At 40.7% G+C, this 23,013-nt stretch overlaps 1 protein-coding gene and 1 pseudogene across 1 annotated transcript; both read left to right on the top strand.

Moving 5' to 3' along the window:
• Window positions 1–979: 979 nt before the first annotated feature.
• Window positions 980–2,622, top strand: LOC121816445 (zinc finger protein OZF-like; annotated as a pseudogene).
• Window positions 2,623–11,545: 8,923 nt separating this feature from the next.
• On the top strand, window positions 11,546–22,758 carry LOC114117799 (zinc finger protein 345-like). The gene is made up of 3 exons (XM_060399089.1): window positions 11,546–16,603; window positions 17,108–17,203; window positions 20,403–22,758. The coding sequence occupies exons 1-3, from the start codon at window positions 16,384–16,386 to the stop codon at window positions 22,646–22,648; spliced, it is 2,562 nt and encodes an 853-aa protein (XP_060255072.1). The 5' UTR covers window positions 11,546–16,383; the 3' UTR covers window positions 22,649–22,758.
• The last annotated feature ends 255 nt before the right edge of the window (window positions 22,759–23,013 follow it).

Here is a 23,013-nt window from a genome sequence, read left to right as displayed (position 1 = left end):
CCTTCTTTCTTTGGTCCTGCCTGGCTCAGCAGGGATCTTTCTTGTCCTTTTAGGTGTTGTAGGTCCTCTGCTAGTGTTCAGAGGGGGCTCTGTGAGAACCGTTCCATTTGCAGATGTATTCTTGATGCATTTGTGGAGAGAGATGAACTCCAAGTCTGCCTAATCCTCTGGCATGTTGATCCTTGTGTCCCTATTTTCTCTAAATCTTTAAGGATATTAACTGAGAATAGTACATAAGAAAACTTTATTTGGTATCTTTCAGCTATGTCTTCTCACAACACCCATGGTTTGCTGTCAAAGAATCCAAGGTTTGAAAATTTAATCCAAAAAGCAAACCTAGGACTATATGAAAGAGCTCACCTTGGAAATGAACATTTAACCAAAGGCTGGGGATATACAAGGGTATGTGAAAGACTGAGAGGATGTTTATATGGACATAAAGAAATTGAGACTGTTTCACATAATGCAGACATGACCGCCAAAAGAAATGAACAATGTGAGTCAAACTGGGGAAAACACCCATTTCAGTCATCAACATCTGCAGAGAAGTGTATCTTTGTAAGTGATGACTTACATCATTTTTTGAAACATACATGTTCTCTGAGGGGAAATGTAGAAAATCTGGAAGGTCATCCAGTCTCTACTCCAAATGCTCATTCAAACCACTCTGAACATAGACTTCAGTTACACATACATTCAACCACGTCTGAAAAGGAGAAGTTTAAAAATGATGGGGGAAACTCACAATATAGTCAATTTGAGGGATCTGTGAGCAACGGGTCATTATTCTTCCGCCAACAGACAGGTTTTCTCCATTCCAAAATGTGTAATGTTGATAATGGTGGAAGAGACTTAATTCAGCCATCACTGTGTGATACATATCATGATAGGGTTAATATGAAACAACTTTTCATGTGTAATAACACGAGTCAGGCCTTAAGTAGGAGCTCCAACCCCAATAGTTACCAGAGTATTTATGATGGAGCAAGAAACTCTTCATGCAATGAAACTGGATATAACATTGAACAAGACTGACCTTATGAAACATCAGGCACCTCAACCTTCAGATAAGGATTCTAAAAGTAATAAATGTAGGAATATCTTTCATCAAACATCAGGTCTCCCACTACATAAGAGTACACATACGGGAGAGAAGACTTACAATTGTAGTGAATATGGTGATGTTTCTAATCAGTCTTCAGAACTTATTCAACAGCAAAGTATTCAGAATCCACAGAAAAACTGCAAGTGTAAGAAATGTGAGAAAGTCTTTACTAACGCACTCAATCTATGTAGACATAAGAAAATTCATACAGGATGGAAAGTTTTCAAATGTACAGAATGTGGCAAAGTGTTTAATCAGAGTTCAGAACTTGGTCAACATCGGCGAATCTATATTGGCAAGAAGCCTTATAAACGTAAGGAATGTGGCAAAGACTTTGGCCAACACTCAAGTCTTACTTACCATCAGAGAATTCATACTGGGGAGAAGCCTTATAAATGTTAAGGATTATGGCAAAGCCTTTAGACAGTGCTCATGTCTTCATAAACATCAGGTAATTCATGCTGGAGAGAAACCTTATAAATGTAAAGAATGTGGAAAAGCTTTCAGTCAATATGCAACTCTTACTAAACACCAGCAAATTTATACTGGAGAGAAGCCTTATAAATGTAAGGATTGTGGCAAAGACTTTAGCCAGACTATAGGTCTTACTTACCACCTGAGAATTAATACTGGAGAGAAGCCTTATAAATGTAAAGAATGCAGAAAAGCCTTTAATCAGAAGTCACATCTTACTCAACACCAGCGAATTCATACTGGAGAAAAGCCTTATAAATGTAAAGATTGTGGCAAAGACTTTAGCCGGCTCTCAGTTCTTATATACCATCAGAGAGTTCATACTGGATAGAAGCCTTTTAAATGTAAGGAATGTGGCAAAGACTTTAGCCAGCACTCAAATCTTACTTACCATATGAGAAATCACACTGGAGAGAAACCTTATAAATGTAAAGAATGTGGAAAAGCCTTTAATCAGAAGTCACAACTTACTCAACACCAGCGAATTCATACTGGAGAAAAGCCTTATAAATGTAGCCTGTGGCAAAAACTTTAGCCGGCTCTCAGTTCTTATATACCATCAGAGAGTTCATACTGGAGAGAAGCCTTTTAAATGTAAGGAATGTGGCAAAGACTTTAGCCAGTACTCAAGTCTTATTTACCATCAGAGAGTTCATACTGGAGAGAAGCCTTATAAATGTAAGGATTGTGGCAAAGGCTTTATTCAACGCACAGGTCTTACTTGCCATCAGAGAATTCACACTGGAGAGAAACCTTATAAATGTAAAGAATGTGGAAAAGCTTTCAGTCACTATTCAAATCTTACTAAACACAAGCGAATTCATACTGAAGAGAAGCCTTATAAATGTAAGGATTGTGACAAAGACTTTACCCAGCACATTGGTCTTACTTACCATCAGATAATTCATACTGGAGGAAATCTCATAAACATAAGGAAACCTGCAAAGGCTTTAATCAGAGCTCTCACCTCACTGGACATCAGAGAGCATGTCCTGGAGGGAAACCCTAATAATGAAATAAGTGATGGAAGAGGTTTGTCCTAAACATACAGTTCAGGAAACCCAAGACTTTTTAAAGAAAGATATGGAATGATGTAAAGAAAATATAGAAAACTATTTATAAAAAATCAAATCTAAATATCAGGAAATACATACTCCAAAGCATTTCATAAATCCTGTTTTCTGAAGTTCCTCTTAGGGAGAAATATTGTAGATAATCATTCATAGTTAAAATAAATAGAAAATTGGTATGTTAGTATGGATCACAAGATGAAGAGTTGATGTTTAGCAATGAACAGTTACTAGATATGTATGTTTGTTTACATTGACATGATTTGTAATTATATGAAAACCAAAATGAATGTAATTCAATTCTCAAATTACTCCATGCTACGCTTCGTTTCTAGTGTGCATGCGCTTACGTTTTTGATGGTTGCTACCTCAAAGATGAGAGAAGCCCTTCTATCTAGAAAAAAAAATTTATATTTTTCTCCATTATAAGATTAAGGACACAATAATGTAACATGTACAGTGAACATCTAAATGGTGGTGTTTGTCATTCATGTCGCACATCCCTATAAGTCACCATGATGTAAATGTTCAGGCAATAATCCCACATATTAAAGTAAGATGTACATTTTCAATAGTTATGTCACTTGCTTTTAAAGTAAAATACAATGACAGTTCCCTGGTGGCTCAGAGGTTAAAGCATCTGCCTGTAATGCAGGAGACCTGGGTTCGATTCCTGGGTCGGGAAGATCCCCTGGAGAAGGAAATGGCAACCCACTCCAGTATTCTTGCCTGGAGAACCCCATGGACACAGGAGCCTGGTGGGCTACAGTCCACAGGGTTGCAAAGATTCGGACACGACTGAGCGACTTCACTTTCACTTTCACAATGACAGTTCACTAAAATCTTGATGTATTTTATAGTATCAACAGAAGTCATGAATATCAGTTGACATGTTTCAATTAAAAACATCTCTGCTACCCTAGAAATGTACAGAAAACCCTTCCCAGAAAAGTCATGTATTTAGTATACGTCTTGTTTCTTAAATGATTAGCCTCCCTTTTATAACCATAGAAATCACAGATCTCAGATCATTGTATCAGAGGAATGAATATCATTGTTTAGGCTTATAATTTGTATTTTAATCAAAGTTACACAGTGGAGTATAAAAGGTTTTATTCTGTGTGTGATAATCATACATGTTAATCAATAAAACTGAATGGTTTCTTGTGTAAAAGTTGCTGTGTAGTGAATGAAGTGTTAGCCTACCACTTTAAGGTTGCAGGAAAGAATACCTAACAAGAAACTCTTGGGTAGCATAGAAGGGTGACATCTGTAATAATTAGTTTCCTTACTGCCCTTAAGTTTCAAATCATTTGATCATGTATTTCCCATCATTTCTCCATTGTACTTTTTGCCCTCTCTGTAACTGCTGGGACACTGTGACAGTTCTAATAAGAAGGACCATACAGAGTACTGCTGAGAGCTTCCCTGACTGCTCCGTGCTGTTGCTGCCTCAGCGTCTGTCTGGGGAGCAGGCAGCCTGCAAGTCCTTGAGCTCACACCAGCCAGTCGTGTGAGCACCTCCACTAGGTGACCCCCTTCCTTGAGACCAGCAGTCTTGCCAAACCCTAGGGTCTACTTCACAGGCCCCCCTTCAGTGACACCCTTACAGCACTCACCAGAATCCTAATCCTTTTGGTCTGAATGGACCAATCCACACTCAGCCTGAGGAGCCCACAGCATTTCACCCAGGTTCTCTTATAAAAACCTGAACCCCAATTACTGCCTCTTTCTCTGTTCAGTTCTATCCTTGACTCCACTCAGAGCTTGCTGAGAATTCTCTCAGGACCTAGAGTCATAAACTCACCTGCTTCAGTTGTCCTTTGTCCTTCTATTGAGCTAAGTAAGACTTTTCATGGGCTCATTTAAGCCAATGTAAATTTAACATTTGTCACAGAAGAATAATTAAAAGCCATGATGGTAAAATTCTGAACTAAGATTTATAAAATCTTACCCTGTTTAACTCTTAGCATAAGTTTTTGTAAGGCTTAAAGGATCTGTTTTCTCATGGGTTTGACGTACACTGAATGTAATATATAAATATCTGAAAGTATATATGTTATATAATTTATATAACATTTATTTATTGAATACAATAACAATAAATAAATATCTGAAGGTATAAATGCTAGCAGTGAGAAAAGGAACATGTGAGTATATGTATATTAGTACGTACTTAAATTAGAAATGCTAGATCACAACTGGTCATTTCAGAATTTCAGATGATTTACTAAAAACTGCAAATCTTACATTTGTCAGTTAATCTATTTTGTCTACTATTCTTAGAATTCATTTCCTTAAATGTCAGGAGGTTACATTTTTTAAGGAACTTACACATTGTCCTCCCAAGTGACTGCACCAGTTTGTATTCCTTCCAGCCATGTAGGAGTTCCCTGATCTCCAGGCCTCTTTAGCATTTATGATATTATTAGCGGGCTTTTTGCTAGTTGTTATCCCGACTGGCATGAGATGATACAGCATTGTAGTTTTGTTTTGCATTTCTTATTTAGCGATGCTGAGCATCTTTCATTTGCCTCTTGCCCATCTAGATGACCAAGTTGCCCCACCCAGGCTCAGCAGTTGTGGCGCACAGGCTTAGTCTCCCAAAAGTATGTGGAATATTCCTGGACCAAGGATGAGGCCCATGTTCCTTGCACTGTCAGATGGATTCTTAAGTACTGGGTTATTAATCTGTTTTTTCTTTTTTTTTTCTTTTGAGATGTATATATATTTTTGGAATATAACTGCTTTACAATGTTGAGTTAGATTCTGCTGTACAACTTCATCAATCAGCCATAAGCATATGTATACCCACTCTCTCTTGAACCTCTCGCCCACAATCTCCATCTCACCCCTCTAGCCATCAGAGAGCACCGAGCTGAGCTCTCTGTGCTATACAGCAGCTTCCCTCTTGCTCCCTATGTTACACATTGTGGTGAATATATGTCAAGGCTATTCTCTCAATTGGTCCCCCTCTCGTTGTCCCACTGTGTCCACAGGTCTAGTCTCTGTATTTGTGAAAATATTGTATTAACATACATATTGACTCATTGGAAAAGACTTTGATGCTGGGAGAGATTGGGGGCAGGAGAAGAAGGGGGCGACAGAGGATGAGATGGCTGGGTGGCATCACTGACTCGATGGACGTGAGTCTGAGTGAACTCCAGGTGTTGGTGATAGACAGGGAGGCCTGGCGTGCTGCGATTCATGGGGTCGCAAAGAGTCGGACACGATTGAGTGACTGAACTGAACGGATATGGAATCTAGAAAATGGTATTGGTGAACCTATTTAATGAGCAGGACTAGAAGTGCAGATGTAGACATTAAACTTTTTTATATTAAGCTTTCAAGGCATAGAATACATGGACGATCATTCCATGCATTTTGCTATGTGAAGGAAGCCCATCTGAAAATGCTACAAAAAGTAGGATTTTTACAACATGGCATTTTGGTGTAGGTAAATGTTCTTATGTGCTCAGTTGTGTCTGAGTCTTTGGGACCCAATGGACTGTAGCCTGCCAGGTACCTCTGTCCATGAGATTTCCCAGGAAAGAACACTGGAGTGGGTAGTCATTTCTTTTTCCAGGGAACTTCCTTACCCACGGATGAATGCACATCACTCGGGTCACCTGCATTGGCAGGTGGGTTCTTTACCACAGAGCCATGTGAGAACATAGTTGGAAATGTAGAAGAGATTAAAATGGTCAGTGGTTGCCATGGGTTGCAAAGGAGGGGTTATGAATATCCTGAGTTCAGGACCATGAAATCATTGTGTTAAACTGTTTAAATGGACACAAGTTATTATACATTGGCCCAGACCCATAGAGTCAGTCAGTTCAGTTGCTCAGTCATGTTTGACTCTTTGAGACCCCATGGACCGCAGCACACCAGGCCTCCCTATCTATCACCAACTCCTGGAGTTCACTCAAACTCACGTCCATCGAGTCGGTGATGCCATCCAACCATCTCATCCTCTGTTGTCCCCTTCTCCTCCCGCCTTCAATCTTTCCCAGTATCAGCATCTTTTCCAATAAGTCAGCTCCTCACATCAGGTGGCCAAAGTATTGGAGTTTCAGCTTCAACATCAGTCCTTCCAATGAATATTCAGGACTGATTTCCTTTAGGATGGACTGGTTGGATCTCCTTGCAGTCCAGGGGACTCTCAAGAGTCTTCTCCAACACCACAGCTCGAAAGCATCAATTCTTTGGTGCTCAGCTTTCTTTATAGTCCAACTCTCACATCCATATATGACTACTGGAAAAATCATAGCTATGATGAGATGGACCTTTGTTGACAAAGTAGTATGTCTGCTTTTAAATATGCTGTCTAGGTTGGTCATAACTTTTCTTCCAAAGAGTAAGCATCTTTTTATTTCATGGCTGCAGTCACCATCTGCAGTGATTTTGGACTCCCCAAAAATAAAGTCTGTCACTGTTTCCACTGTTTCCCCATCTATTTCCCATGAAGTGATGGGACCAGATGCCATGATCTTTGTTTTCTGAATGTTGAGCTTTAAGCCAACTTTTTCACTCTCCTCTTTCACTTTTATCAGGAGGATCTTTAGTTCTTCACTTTCTACCATAAGCGTGATATCATCTGCATATCTGAGGTTACTGATATTTCTCCCGGCAATCTTGATTCCAGTTTGTGCTTCATCTAGCCCACCGTTTCTCATGATGTACTCTGCATAGAAGTTAAATAAGGACAGTGACAGTAGACAGCCTTGACATACTCCCTCCTTTTTCCTATTTGAAACCTGTCTGTTGTTCCATGTCCAGTTCTAACTGTTGATTCCTGACCTGCACACAGATTTCTCAAGAGGAAGGTCAGGTGGTCTGGTATTCCCATCTCTTTCAGAATTTTCCACAGTTTATTGTGATCCACACAGTCAAAGGCTTTGGCATAGTCAATAAAGCAAAAATAGATGTTTCTTTGGAACGCTCTTGCTTTCTCAATCCAGTGGATGTTGGCAGTTTGATCTCTGGTTCCTCTGCCTTTTCTAAATCCAGCTTGAACATCTGGAAGTTCACGATTCACGTATTGCTGAAGCCTGGCTTAGAGAATTTTGAGCATTACTTTGCTAGAGTGTGAGATGAGTTCAATTCTGTGGTAGTTTGAGCATTCTTTGGCATTGCCTTTCTTAGGGATTGGAATGAAAACTGACCTTTTCCAGTCCTGTGGCCACTGCTGAGTTTTCCAAATTTGCTGGCATATTGAGTGCAGCACATTCACAGCATCATCTTTTAAGTTTTGAAATAGCTCAACTGTAATTCCATCACCTCCACTAGCTTTGTTCGTAGTGATGCTTTCTAAGGCCGACTTGACTTCATATTCCAGGATATCTGTACACATCCCTAAAAGAGAAACCTAAGGTGAAACAAGAAACTTTACTTAATGTCTATGTAGATTCATCAGTGCTAACAAATGTACCTTCAGATGGGGAAAGATAAGTAGGGAGATTGTCTATGTGTGGGAACAAGATGTATATGGGAAATCTCTGTACCTTACTCTCATTTCTGCTGTGAAACTGAATCATCTAAGATATTGGTACTGGTACATGCACACTAAATATTTTTTAGAATATATACTATTAGAAAATGGATATGCTCCTATATTTAATTTTTCCTTAGTCAGTTATCCTTTAAAGATGTGAAAAAATAGAACTCTTTAAAAAGAGCAGAGAACAAACTATAGTAGATGATTCATAAACCTAGAAATACAACCATGAAGTAGAGCAGCAACATTTTTATGTGTTGAAAGTGAAAATGAAGTCGCTCAGTCGTGTCTGCCTCTTTGCAACCCTACGGACTGTAGCCTGCTAAGTCTCCTCTGTCCATCGATTTTCCAGGCAAGAATACTGGAGAGGGTTGCCATTTTCTTCTTCAGGGGATCTTCCTGACCCAGGGATCAAACTTGGGTCTCCCACACTGCAGGCAGACTCTTTACCATCTGAGCCACCAGAGAATCCCTTACGTGTATTAATTTATGGGTAAGTTCACTTATGACCTAACACTGATCCTTATTTCTTTGGTTGGTCATGAGATAGCTTTTAGGGCATCATTTTCAAAGGCATATGTCCCTGCACATACACACTGTTAACTCAAAGTCCACTGCTGCCCCTGGTTTATTTTTAAAGGAAGCTGTGATGGAAACACCTCCAGGCCCCTGCTCTGAAGTAGGAGGCCCCCCACCTGCAGAGAGGTGTTCACAGTGCAAAGCATTTTGTGAAAACCTGTGTCCCCAGTTTAGAGAGGGAAGTAAAAACAACAACAACAAAAAAACCCTAAGGACTCGGGCCATCTTTGGTAGAATTCTGAGAGCAAAGCCTTGCAGGAACCCAGGGCCCCCAGGTGACGCTCACCCCTCCCCTCCCCTCCCCCAAGGGCACAGGCACAGGCACAGGCCACACCATTCCAGAGAGAGCCCCTCCCCAGAAATCAGGCTGACAGTCTTTGTTTGGAGAAGATCCCGCTCTCAACCCTAGCTCCAGAGCTCTGGGGCAGGCAGAGGAGAGGGCTCCAGCTCACGGCTCCTGGAAGCCCATCTTCCTGCTGCATTGCCTCAGAGGCAGAGTCAAGTAGCCGAGAAGTGGGGCCCATTGTCTCTTGTGAATTGTTCTGGGGCCTGCTCTCTCTAATGCGAAAACAAAGAGAACTCTCGGGGTGGTCTGCAAAGAGAGTGGGGAAGGTGAGCACCAAACCAAGGGTGTGATTAGCATATCAGCTTAATCTTGATTACCAACTACAGCTCAGGGACAGAGGAAGTCGGAAAAGAGCTCAGAAAAGGGAGAGAGAAACAAGACCTTCTCTTCTTTTTCACTGCAGCAGTTGAAGGTGAAAGAGCTGTGTGGATGCCTCTAAAGGTATTTTCTCTGCATGTATGCAAGTTTGGGACATAATATCCCCAGAGAAGACTCAGGGTAGGAGGAAGAAGAGGAGGAAATGGCAGCTTCTCAGGTAAATGTCCTGTCCCGTGTCTGGGGCTGTGTCTGCTTTTCCTCCTGAAACAGCTGGAGTGAGAAGCTGCAAACCTTTACTTCTCCGATTCCAGTTTTTCTCCCTGGGGGTTTGTTGTTATCAACTTTTTCTTTTTTTCTTATAATAGTGGAGACTGGCTCTTGAGACTGCTTCTCCCTTGTGTCCCACAGCCTTTTCTTCATTCTATCCTGGCTTTCTACAGACCATGATGAATTCTCAACATGAATTAGTGACTTTCAACTGGTGAATATATTCCCTTTGTGAGAGATGAACACGGATATCTGAGATTCCCATCGGAATGTGGTTCAGTGTTGGGATCCTAGGAAAGTAGGGGAAATGCCGTGATGAGTTTACATGTGGATACAATTCAGTTCTTTAGAACAGGAGTAAAAAATGCCCTTATAAGTAGAATGAACTCAGCAGTCCAGAATTTTTTAGAAAATTTTCAGAAATGAAAAAAGTACCAGAGACTATCCTCTGTATCAATAAAAAAAAAAAACTCACTATTATGTACTATTAGTACTATTAATGTGTTATTAGTTTGCAGATCATGGGAGGTATATATGCAGTGGAATTTGCATAAAACTGATATTTTTCATAATATATTGAGATCATGGTTTTCATAATATTGCTAAAATACCTGACAGTGATAACGCATTTTCCCATGTACTTCTTACCCCATGACCTCAAATGTTCACCCATTCAGGTGCTTCTGTGAGATTCCAGTGCACTTTTTTTTTTCCTGTCTTCAAAAAGGGTCCTGGAAAGAAAAACTGAGGGATATGCGTAACTACCACAGTTAATGGGGAAACTCTTTATCATCTTAGTTTCTCTTTGCTTTGAACAATGAACACTGTTGGCTAAAACAGATGCACAACTTGAGAATTGTGAGTTAAATTTTATTTACAGCAAAACGCGGACAGCAGCCCAGGAGACAGCACCTCAGATAACTCTGAGAGACTGCTCCAAGAGGCGGTAGGGGAAAGTCGGTGTATAAGATTTTAGTGAACCGAGAGTTCAGTGCAGTCAAGTGCTAACTTGACAAAAGCATTTCTTCCAGTCACGAGGAGCTGATGTCACCGTTCAGTGATTTAGTGCTGATTCCCTGGTGGCTCAGACGGTAGTGTTTGCCTGCAATGCAGGAGACCCGGGTTCAATCCCTGGGTCAAGAAGATCCCCTGGAGAAGGAAATGGCAATCCACTCCAGTACTCTTGCCTGGAAAATTCCATGGATGGAGGAGCCTGGTGGGCTATAATCCATGGGGTCGCAGAGTCAGACACTACTGAGCGACTTCACTTTCTTTCTTCTTCTAGATATGAAGGGGCTTCCCTGATGGCTCAGATGGTAAAGAATCTGCCTGCAATGCCTTGGTTTGATCCATGGGTTGGGAAGATCCCCTTGAGGAGGGCATGGCAACCCACTCTGGTATTCTTGCCTGGAGAATCTCCACAGACAGAGTACAACGAAGTGACTAAGCCCAGCACACACAGATAGGAAGAGATGCAAGGATTGGGATCATGAAATCAGTTCCTGAAAATATCTAGCTCTCTAAAGACCCATTCCACCAGATTCCGTGGAGCACAGAGTGCCTCAATGCAACCTGAACTCTCTCAGGGGACTGAAGTCAACACTTGCAGCTCCATAGGGCTCATTCTCCCCAGAGGCAGATGGCAAACGCCCTTGTTCACTTGCTGGCAATGCTTTTGGCAAGTGCCAGTTTGTAGTCGACAACACTCAGCTGTGTTTAGTAGAGATGCTGTGTTCGGGGAGTGGGGGTTTTCGTCACTCAAGCCCCACTCTGATCATTTCCAGTACACTCCATGCTCACATCACAGACATAGTTTTATCCTATTTCTGTATTTTCCAAAATGTTTACAAGAATCGTATTAGTGCTAATCTATGTTCAATAGTGTTAAGTTCCCTCCCTCCCGCCCCGTGTCAAGTTTTAAAATATAGTTCAGTGCAAATGATACAGACTTTCAGGAAATTAAAAAATTCAGAACCAGAGCTCTGCTTTATTTTATATTGTTGAATATGTCTGCACTCTACTATTTTAAAAAATTAAAATAATATCATCCTGAAATATTTATGTACATTTTTAATCAGTTAGAAATTATCCTGATGTTATTGACATGACAGTGTTTCTCTATTACTATTACTGAGTATGGAGTCTCATTGTAGTATATGTCTGTATGCATAAACATGTTAACATGATTACATCGATTTTTTTCTTGTTTTTTGTTTTGTTTTGTTTTGTTTTTTAAGAGTCCTTGGAGAAGGGAATGGCTACCCATTCCAGTATTCTTGCCTGGAGAATCCCATGGACAGAGGAGCCTGGCAGGCTACAGTCCCTGGGGTCCCAAAGAGTAGGACACGACTGAGTGACTAAAACTTTTCCTGTTTGTAGTATTCTTTACAAATACAGAAATTTCTATTAACTTTCATTAGAGTTGTCTCTGTATATTTGTCTGGGTTTTATTAAAGTCTAGAAATGGCAACCCACTCCAGTGTTCTTGCCTGGAGAATCCCAGGGATGGGGGAACCTGGTGGGCTGCCGTCTATGGGGTCGCACAGAGTCGGACACGACTGAAGCGACTTAGCAGCAGCAGCAGCAGTGTCCATAAAGTGAAGTAAAATTTCAGCTCTGCCATTTAAAGAATGTCCGTTAAAATATTTGTCAAGAGATGCAACAGCAACATTATTGATTTTAAATAGTTTCTGTTGAATAGTCAAGACTCTGAAAAACTGTCAGAAAGATATATAATATGTACTAAATAGTTAAAATGATTCTTGCCACCAAGGTTACAATCCTATCAGACCTGTAAAATCTGTAGAACTCTTAAAGTTCAAAGTTAAGTATGAATTCTTCCCTTACTATTCTACTTCATTGCTGTTCAAAATGGTCATTCATGGAGCAGAATTTTCAACATTACTAGCTCAAATAAGGTTATCAAAAATGTGGCACACTGAGCCCACCACAGCATGTTTGGAGCAGAATGTGCTTTTAAAAATATTTCCCTTTTTTTTTTGATAGACAGTTTATCTTGTGTCACATGAGGACAGCACTCAAAATTAAATATGTCAGTGTTGATCTGATTATTTTATAATCCCTCTTCCAAGTCATAACAGTTTCTGTAGTAGTTTGTGGATCATATCTCATCCTTTTTTCTTGGGGCTAAAAAAATGGTAGAAAATGTTCAGTTCAGTTCAGTCTCTCTGTCGTATCTGACTCTGTGCAACCCCATGACTGCAGCATGCCAGGCCTCCCTGTCGATCACCAACTCCCAGAGTTGACTCAAACTCATGTCCATTGAGTCAATGTTGCCATCCAACCATCTCATCCTCTGTCATCCCATTCTCCTCCTGCCTTAAAGCTTTCCCAGGATCAGGGTCTTTTCAAATGAGTCAGTTCTTCGCATCAGGTAGCCAAAGTATTGGAATTTCAGCTTCAATATCAGTCCTTCCAATGAATATTCAGAACTAATTTCCTTCAGAATGGACTGGTTGGATCTCTTTGCAGTCCAAGGGACTCTCAAGAGTCTTCTCCAACACCACAGTTCAAAAGTATCAATTCTTCAATTCTCAGCTTTCTTTATAGTCCAACTCTCACACCCGTACATGACTACTGGAAAACCATAGCCTTTTAGATGGACATTTGCTGACAAAGTAATGTCTCTGCTTTTTAATATGCTGTCTAGGTTGGTCATCACATTTCTTCCAAGGAGTAAGCGTCTTTTAATTTCATGGCTGCAGTCAGCATCTGCAGTGATTTTGGAGCCCCCCCCCCCCAATAAAGTCTGTCACTCTTTCCACTGTTTCCCCATCTATTTGCCATGAAGTGATGGAACCAGATGCCATGATCTTAGTTTTCTGTAAGTTGAGCTTTAAGCCAACTTTTTCACTCTCCTCTTTCACTTTCATCAAGAGGATCTTTAGTTCTTCTTCACTTTCTGCCATAAGGGTGGTGTCATCTGCATGTCTAAGGTTATTAATATTTCTGCTGGCAATCTTGATTTCAGCTGTGCTTCATCCAGCCCACCGTTTCTCATGATATACTCTGCATATAAGTTAAATAAGCAGCCTGACAATATACAGCCTTGACTGTATTCTTTTCCTATTTTGAACCAGTCTTCTGTTCCATATCCAGTTCTAACTGTTGATTCCTGACCTGCATACAGATTTCTCAAGAGGCAGGTCAGGTGGTCTGGTATTCCCATGTCTTCAGAATTTTCCAGTTTATTGTGATCCACACAGTCAAAGGCTTTGGCATAGTCAATAAAGCAGAAATAGATGTTTCTCTGGAACTCTCTTGCTTTCTTGATGATCCAGCGGATGTTGGCAATTTGATCTCTGGTTCCTCTGCCTTTTCTAAAACCAGCTCAAACATCTGGAAGTTTACAGTTCACGTATTGTTGAAGCTTGGCTTGGAGAATTTTGAGCATTATTTTGCTGGTGTGTGAGATGAATGCAATTGTGCAGTTGTTTGATCATTTTTTAGCATTGCCTTTCTTAGGGATTGGAATGAAAACTGACCTTTTCCCGTCCTGTGGCCACTGCTGAGTTTTCCAAATTTGCTGGCATATTGAGTGCAGCACTTTCACAGCATCATCTTTCAGGATTTGAAATAGCTCAACTGGAATTCCATCACCTCCACTAGCTTTGTTCATAGTGATGCTTTCTAAGGCCTACTTGACTTCACATTCCAGGATGTCTGGCTCTAGGTGAGTGATCACATCATCATGATAGTAGGTCATGAAGATCTTTTTTGTACAGTTCTTCTGTGTATTCTTTCCACCTCTTCTTAATATCTTCTGCTTCTGTTAGGTCCAGACCATTTCTGTCTTTTTTTCAGCCCATCTTTGCGTGAAATATTCCCTTGGTATCTCTAATTTTCTTGAAGAGATGTCTAGTCTTTCCCATTCTGTTGTTTTCCTCTATTTCTTTGCATTGATCACTGAGGAAGGCTTTCTTATCTCTCCTTGCTATTCCTTGGAACTCTGCATTCAAATGGATATATCTATCTTTTTCTCCTTTGCTTTTGGTTTCTCTTCTTTTCACAGCTATTTGTAAGGCCTCCTCAGACAGCCATTTTGCTTTTTTGCATTTCTTTTTCTTGGGGGTGGTCTTGATCATCCTGTACAATGTCGTGAACCTCCGTCCATAGTTCATCAGGCACTCTATCTATCAGATCTAGTCCCTTAAATCTATTTCTCACTTCCACTGTATAATAGTTAAGGATTTGATTTAGGTCATACCTGAATGGCCTAGTGGTTTTCCCTACTTTCTTCAATTTAAGTCTGAATTTGGCAATAAGGAGTTCATGATCAGAACCACAGTGAGCTCCCAGTCTTGTTTTTTGCTGGCTGTATAGAGCTTCTCCATCTTTGGCTGCAAAGAATATAATCAATCTGATTTCAGTGTTGACTGTCTGGTGATGTCCATGTGTAGAGTCTTCTCTTGTGTTGTTGGAGGAGGGCATCTGCTATGAACAGTGCATTCTCTTGGCAGAACTCTGTTAGCCTTTGTCCTGCTTCATTCTGTACTCCAAGGCCAAATTTGCCTATCATTCCAGGTGTTTCTTGACTTCTTACTTTTGCATTCCCATCCCCTATAATGAAAGGGACATCTTTTTGGGGTGTTAATTCTAGAAGGGTCGGTGGTGGCCTGCTGCAGGATTAGGAGCACAGACTAACAGTGCATGCATGGGATCTTTTGAGGTATGTCACCATTATCTTCATTACCTCAACCATAGTTTGGCCCCAGGTAAATAGCAGGGAGGGAACGCAGCTCCACCCGTCAACAGAAAATTGGATTAAAGATTTGCTGAGCATAGCCCCACCCATCAGAACAAGACCCAGTTTCCTCCTCTGTCAGTCTATTCCATCAGGAAGCTTCCATAAGCCTCTTATCCTTTTCCACCAGAGAGGACAGACTGAAAACCACAATCACAGAAAACTAACCAATCTAATCACATGGACCACAGCCTGTCTAACTCAGTGAAACTATGAGCCAGGCTGTGCAGGGCCACCCAAGTCATGGTGGGGAGTTCTGACAAAATGTGGTCCACTGGAGGAGGGAATGGCAAACAACTTCAGTATTCCTGCCTTGAGAACCCCATGAACAGTATGAAATGGCAAAAGGATAGGACACTGAAAGATGAACTCCCCAGGTTGGTAGGTGCCCAATATGCTACTGAAGATCAGTGGAGAAACAACTTCAGGAAGAATGAAGAGATAAAGCAAAAACAACACCCAGTTGTGGATGTGGCTGGTGATGGAAGCAAGATCCGATGCTGTAAAGAGCAATATTGCATAGGAACCCGGAATGTTAGGTCCATGAATCAAGGCAAATTGAAAGCTATCAAACAGAAGATGGTAAGCGTGGACGTCAACATTTTAGGAATCAGCAAACTAAGATGGACTGGAATGGGTGAATTTAACTCAGATGACCATTATATCTACTATTGTGGGCAAGTAGATAGAGGAAATGGAGTAGTCATCACAGTCAACAAGACAGTCCGAAATGCAAGTACTTGGATGCAATCTCAAAAATGACAGAATGATCTCTGTGCATTTCCAAGGCAAACCATTCAATATCACAGTAATCCAAGTCTAAGCCCCGACTAGTAATGCTGAAGAAGCTGAAGTTGAACGGTTCTATGAAGACCTACAAGACCTTCTAGAATTAACACCCCCCAAAAGAAAATATTATTGTGTAAAAATTATATTCTTGTCTAATAGCAGCCGCTCTCCTAAATGAAAACCATGTCTCTGAATTTGACATTTCCATCATGGGTCATATTAGGAAGTGTTCCCACAGCAACACGGCATCTGTATTTTGTATTTCAGGGATGGTTGACATTCTGGGATGTGGCCATAGACTTCACTCAAGAGGAGTGGGAATGCCTGGACCTCGGTCAGCGGGAATTGTACAGGGACGTGATGGTAGAGAACTATAGGAACCTGGCCTGCTTGGGTGAGGATGACTTCCTTCCAGAATTGCTTATCTAACCTCAGGGTTTTGGTTCCTTCATTTCTAGAATGTCTTCTGAAATTTTCTGCTCTACACATTTGTTTCAGATCTCTGCTTTCTAGGGGAAATGGGTAGCTGTGAGTTTAGAAAGAAAGGCTTCATGATGGTTCGTTATGCTTGTAACTTTTTCTGCCTTCATGTAATCTGCCTCCTTCTTCTAGGTTGGTGGTAGTTGTGTAAGTTCTGTGGTATTGAATAGTTGTACCTTCTCTTAGTTTCACATTCCCACTACTTACTTTTGCTTTCGTGGCACTTGACCAGAATCTCAGGACCTGACTTTTTTGTATTAGTTAGCATTATATAGGTACTTTCAATAAAGTATTTGGGGAAATCATTCTCTAGGCTGTATTAACATTCACCCATGCATTCTCTTCTCACATGACTACATATTGGGTTGGAAACTGATGAATCTCTGGCACAACAAATATTCCTCTCTCTGATGAACAGGTCTTGTGGTCTCTAAGCCAGATTTGGTCACCTTTCTGGAGCAAATGAAGGATCTCAGGAATATAAGGAGAATGGAGACAGTAGGCGTATACCCAGGTAGGTGTGAATGGATGGAGCCGATGACTCAGGTGAGAAGTCCAGTGAGAGACCTAACTGGGAAGGAAATCTAAAACAGAGTGGCTATATATATGTATGGTTGATTCTATGAGAATCAGTGAGGACGTCATCCTTTGTCAGGTGGTTTGGGAAGATCTGCTTCACTGGAAATGATTTTGGAGAAGTCTGGGTTTATTTCTGTCGCTGTCATAGACAGCTGTCACCTGCCCCACTCTGTCTCTTTAATCATTCATGAATTCATCTCCAGTGGTTGCTTTTCTCACTCACAGTGAGAGCGAAAATTCTCCTCTTGGCCTGTGACAACCTGCGTGAGTTGGCTGCTTTTTCACTTCTTGGGGATCCTAGGAAAACTGTGCACACTTCTGAGTGACTATATGATACTCCTTTTAAAGTTTGTTTCTACCTTTAAACAGAACTGTGTAAGTGGAGTCATAGACATACTGCCAAAGTCCTAGGAATAGTTAGGACAGATTTTTTTTTTTTTTTTCTGATTTATAGTTTCCAATCCATTGGAAACTGCAGATATGACCTTATTCATGTCAAACTCAAGCAATGTCTTTACTGCATAAAGCAAAACCTCCCTAAAATGGGAAAATGAAAGTCTCTTGGTTACTTTAAAGGTTCTCTTCTCTTTATACGAACTCATGTTAAATACCTAAGTGTATTTGTCTCAATTCCTGAATGGTAAAATACTTTAATATATTCAATTACCTCAAAGAATTTTAAAATAAATTGGCATAAGAACTTAGAACATTTTCCATATTTGTAATGGTTGTGTCAAACTGTTAAGATTTTTTGATAATATGTAGAAATACTTTTATTAAGTTCTTAGTGGAGTGTAGCTGTTTTACAAAGTTTCTCTGCTGTACAGCAAACAGTATTAATTATACATATATATAGCCACTCTGTTTTAGATTTCCTTCCCAGTTAGGTCTCCAAAGAGTAGAGCTCCATGTGTTTCCATCATATTTTTAAAGTCTCACTTCTTATTTAATTTCTTAAGAACTGCTACTTTGTCAATTTATCTTGTTCGTTATGAGCTTCCCTGGACTCTGTCTTATATGTCCTCACTTGCTAGGACATTAGTTCTATGTCATATCATTTATGATTTTTAGATTCAAACATCTAATAGAACATTCTCAAATAAAAACACAGGTGATAAGAAGTGAATTAAAGAATTAGTAGGCACCTAGTACTTGTGAAAATGTTTGGTGACTCATGTACACCCGTGGCGGATTTGTGTCAATGTATGGCAAAACCAATACAGTATTGTAAAGTAAAATAAAGTAAAAATAAAAATTAAAAAAAAAAGAGGACTTTAAGCAAAAAGTAATCATTTGATTACCTCTCTAGTCTTCACTTAGTTTTTATCTAAGCAGGTTTTTATGTTGCTCCTTCCTCCACAACATATTGCTTGTCCTCTCATTTTGTCACATTTTCTGTGTTTGTGGTCTCCGTTCTGCAAGCTGCAGGATCCTGGTTCCTCTTGCTCCTGGTGTCTGTCCCCTGGTGGGTGAGGTTGGTCAGAGGTTTGCACCCTTATCCGCTTGATAGACTTTTGATTGTTGTTACTGTGACCCGAGCCTGCCCTGGATATTAAGGGGAGCTTCCCCTTGGCTCTTTGACCATCACTGCCCTGTCTGTGGTGGGGTCTGCTCCCTGGTTTGTGGAGTAGAAGCCCCCAGATCTGTTTCTTCACCGTGATTCTGATCTGTGGTGGAGGCAGGTGGGATTGGAGCACACCCACTGGGAGAGAAGTCCCTGAGGATTGCTCCTCTGGGGATGTTCACCATGGGGAGTGTTCTGTGTGTCATGTTTCATGCCTTGTGCAAGCTCTCATGTGACCCTGGTCGGCACTGCTCTTGGCCCCACCCCAACCATGGGTATCCCAGCACATGGCCCTGCTGTCTCTCAGATGTTCTTTTCACCAGGTCACCAGCATAGATCCTCTGAAATCAGGGCCCAGGATTGCATTCATCATGAAGCTGGACCCGCTATGGTGCTCTGGGGGCAGCTCAGATTCCGACCTGGCCCCACCCCCTAGTGTAGGAGCCCACAAAGTCTACAGCTGCTTATGCCATACCTTTTGTGACTGGGGGCGCCCTCCTTGTCCACTCAGATGTTCTAAAGGGGCTGAATTTACAAAGATAGCTGTGATGGTATAGAAATGAGTTTGTGCAACTTCCAGTAGAGATATCAGCTTGACTTCCTTAAATTGCCAGACCCTGGGGCTCAGCAGTGCTTCAGCCCCCTCTGTGCATGTGGATAAACTACAGGCACCTGCTCCCAAGGTTTCCCAGAGTCCACCAGTCTGCCCTGGTAATGAGGGGCACAGAGGAAGAGGCAACAGCTGGGTTCATGAGAGCACCCACCCTAATGGAGCCCTTCATAGTGCCTGGTGAGGAGAAGCCGGCACAGGGGGAGAGAGGCTCTAAACAATGGTGGGTCTTGACTTTGGACATCACTCAACAATGGCGCTCTACTCTGTGGTGGTTCAGGCTTCCTCTCCAAGTATTTCTGTTTGCAGGGCTCCTCCCTCCTTGCCTTTCCTGCAGGTTGTCTCCTCACAGCCCACAGCAGTCCTCTGCCTGGGTCTGCTCTCCAGACCTCACATTCCAGCATCCAGCCCTTGTCTGCAGTGGTGGACACCCTCCCAGGCTGGGTGGGCAGGGCAGGGGTCAGTACCCTGTATACACGTCTCACTCTGTCCTGCTGCCACAGACTGTTGCCGTGTTCTCTTCCCACAGAGGATGAGGCTCCCCTTCTGTCTCAACTGGGCTCCCCCAGTGAGGGTCTTCCCCAGATATGGAGACCTCTCCTTTCTTCAGACCCCCCCCCCCAGGGTTGCAGGCCCCATCCCACTTCCTTTCCTGTTCTTTTTCCTTCTTCTTTCTTTTGCCCTGCCTAGCTCAGCAGGAATCTTTCTTGTCCTTTTAGATTTCAAAGGTCCTCTGCTAGTGTTCAGCTGGGCTCTGTGAGAACTGTTCCATTTCTGATGTATGCTTGATGCATTTGTGGAGAGAAATGAAGTCCATGTCTGCCTAATCCTCTGGCATCTTGATCCTCCCATCTCTATTTTATTTTTAAGCTAGTGAAGAGTTCATCAATTTTCTCTAAATCTTTAAGGATATTCACTGAGAATAGTAGGTAAGAAAACTGATTCTTTGGTGTCTTTCAGCTATGTCTCCTCAAGACACCCAGGATTTGATGCCAAAGAAACCAAGGGTAGAAGATTTGATCCCAAAAGCAAACCTAGGAATATATGAAAGATTTCACCTCAGAAACTTGCAATTAATGAAAGACTCAGAACATACAAAGGCATGTGAAAGACAGAGAGGATGTTTATATGGACATAAAGAAATTGAGACAGTTACAGATAATGCAGACATTACTACAAAAAGAAATGAGCTACATGAGTCAAACTGGGGGAAACACCCATTTCAGTCTTCAACATCTGCTGAGAAGTGTAAGTTTTTCAGAAAAAATTTACATCGTTTTTTGAAACATACTTGTTCTCTGAAAGGAAATGTGGAAAATCTGGAAGGTCCTCCAGTCTCTACTGTAAATACTCATTCAAACCACTCTGAGCATAGGCTTCAATTAAACATACATTTAAATATGTCTGAAAACCAGAAATTTAAAAATGTTGGGAAAAACTCACAGTGTAATCAGTTTGAGGGATCTCTGAGCAGAAAGTCATTATTCTTCCACCAACAGATATTTTCTCTCCATTCCAAGGTGTATAATGTTGATGATAATGGAAGAGATGTAATCCAACCATCATTGTTCAATACATCCCATGATATCGTTAATACAGAAGAACTATCCATGTGTAATAAAATGAGTCAGACCTTAAGTAAGAGCTCCAGCTCCAATAATTACACAATTATTTACGATGGAGTGAAGGTCTATTCACGCAATGAAACTGGGCATAACTTTGAACAAGACTCAAACTTTCTGGAACATCAGGGAGCTCACTCTTCACACAAGGATTGTAAAAGTAATAAATGTAGGAATATCTTTTATCAAGCATCAGGTCTTCCTCTAAATAAGAGTATTCATAATGGAGAGAAAACTTACAATTGTAGTGAATATGGTAAAGTTTCTAATCAGTCTTCAAATCTTATTCAACAGCAGAGGATTCAGAATCCGCAGAAACAATACAAGTGTAATAAGTGTGGGAAAGTCTTTAGTAACTCATCTAATATAAGTAAACATAGGAAAATACATTCAGGAAGGAAACCTTTCAAGTGTACGGAATGTGCCAAAGCCTTTAATCAGAGTTCAAATCTTAGTCAGCATCGACAAATCCATACTGGCAGGAAACCTTATAAATGCAAGGAATGTGGCAAAGTGTTTATTTATTTCTCAAATCTTAGTCAACATCAACGAATTCACATTGGGGAGAAACCTTATAAATGTGCAAAGTGTGGCAAAGCCTTTAATCAAAACTCAAATCTTACTCGACACCAGCGAACTCATACTGGAGAGAAACCTTATAAATGTAAGGATTGTGGCAAAGCCTTTAGCCGGCGCTATGGTCTTACTCAACATCAGCGAATTCATACTGGAGAGCGACCTTATAAATGTAAAGAATGTGGAAAAGCCTTCAAGAAAAACTCAAATCTTACTCAACACCAGCGAATTCATACTGGAGTGAAACCTTATAAATGTAAGGATTGTGGCAAAGCCTTTAGCCACCGCTATGGTTTTACTCAACATCAGTTAATTCATACTGGAGAGAAACTTTATAAATGTAAAGAATGTGGAAAAGCCTTTAGTCAATCCTCAACACTTACTAAACACCAGCGAATTCATACAGGAGAGAAACCTTATAAATGTAAAGAATGTGGAAATGCATTTAATAAAAAGTCAACTCTTACTAAACACCAGCGAATTCATACTGGAGAGAAGCCTTATAAATGTAATGATTGTGGCAAAGCCTTTAGCCAGCGCTATGGTTTTACTCAACATCAGTTAATTCATACTGGAGAGAAACTTTATAAATGTAAAGAATGTGGAAAAGCCTTTAGTCAATCCTCAACACTTACCAAACACCAGCGAATTCATACAAGAGAGAAACCTTATAAATGTAAAGAATGTGGAAAAACTTTTAATCAAAATTCAAATTTTACTCAACATCAGAGAATTCATACTGGAGAGAAACCTTATAAATGTAAAGATTGTGGCAAAGCCTTTAGCCAGCACTGTGGTTTTACTCAACATCAGTTAATTCATACTGGAGAGAAACCTTATAAATGTAAAGAATGTGGAAAAGCCTTTAGGGATTCCTCAACTTTTACTAAACACCAGCGAATTCATACAGGAGAGAAACCTTATAAATGTAAAGATAGTGGCCAAGCCTTTAGGCACAGCAGTCATCTCGCTAGTCATCTCAGTGCACACACTGGAGAGAAACTCTAGCAATGAAATAAGTGATGGAAGACGTTTGTCCTAAACATACATGTCAAATCATGAGACCATTGATATAAGAAAGATATGGAAGGATGTAAAAATGTAGAAGAAAAAAAAAATGTAGAAAAATGGTTTATTGAAAAATGAAATCTAAATAAATTCCAGAAAATCCATACTAGAAAGCTTTACATCAATCCTGTTTTCCAAAGTTCCTCTTGAATGTCGACATTCTAGGAATCAGCTAACTAAAATGGACTGGAATGGGTGAATTTAACTCAGATGACCATTATATCTACTACTGTGGGCAGGAATCCCTCAGAAGAAATGGAGTAGCCATCATGGTCAACAAGCGTCTGAAATGCACTACTTGGATG

This window comes from Ovis aries, chromosome 14 (assembly GCF_016772045.2).
Source record: "Ovis aries strain OAR_USU_Benz2616 breed Rambouillet chromosome 14, ARS-UI_Ramb_v3.0, whole genome shotgun sequence".
Classification (NCBI taxonomy): domain Eukaryota; kingdom Metazoa; phylum Chordata; class Mammalia; order Artiodactyla; family Bovidae; genus Ovis; species Ovis aries.
The sequence above is the reverse complement of the archived record's forward strand: the minus strand, read 5'-3'. Positions and strand labels throughout refer to the sequence as shown.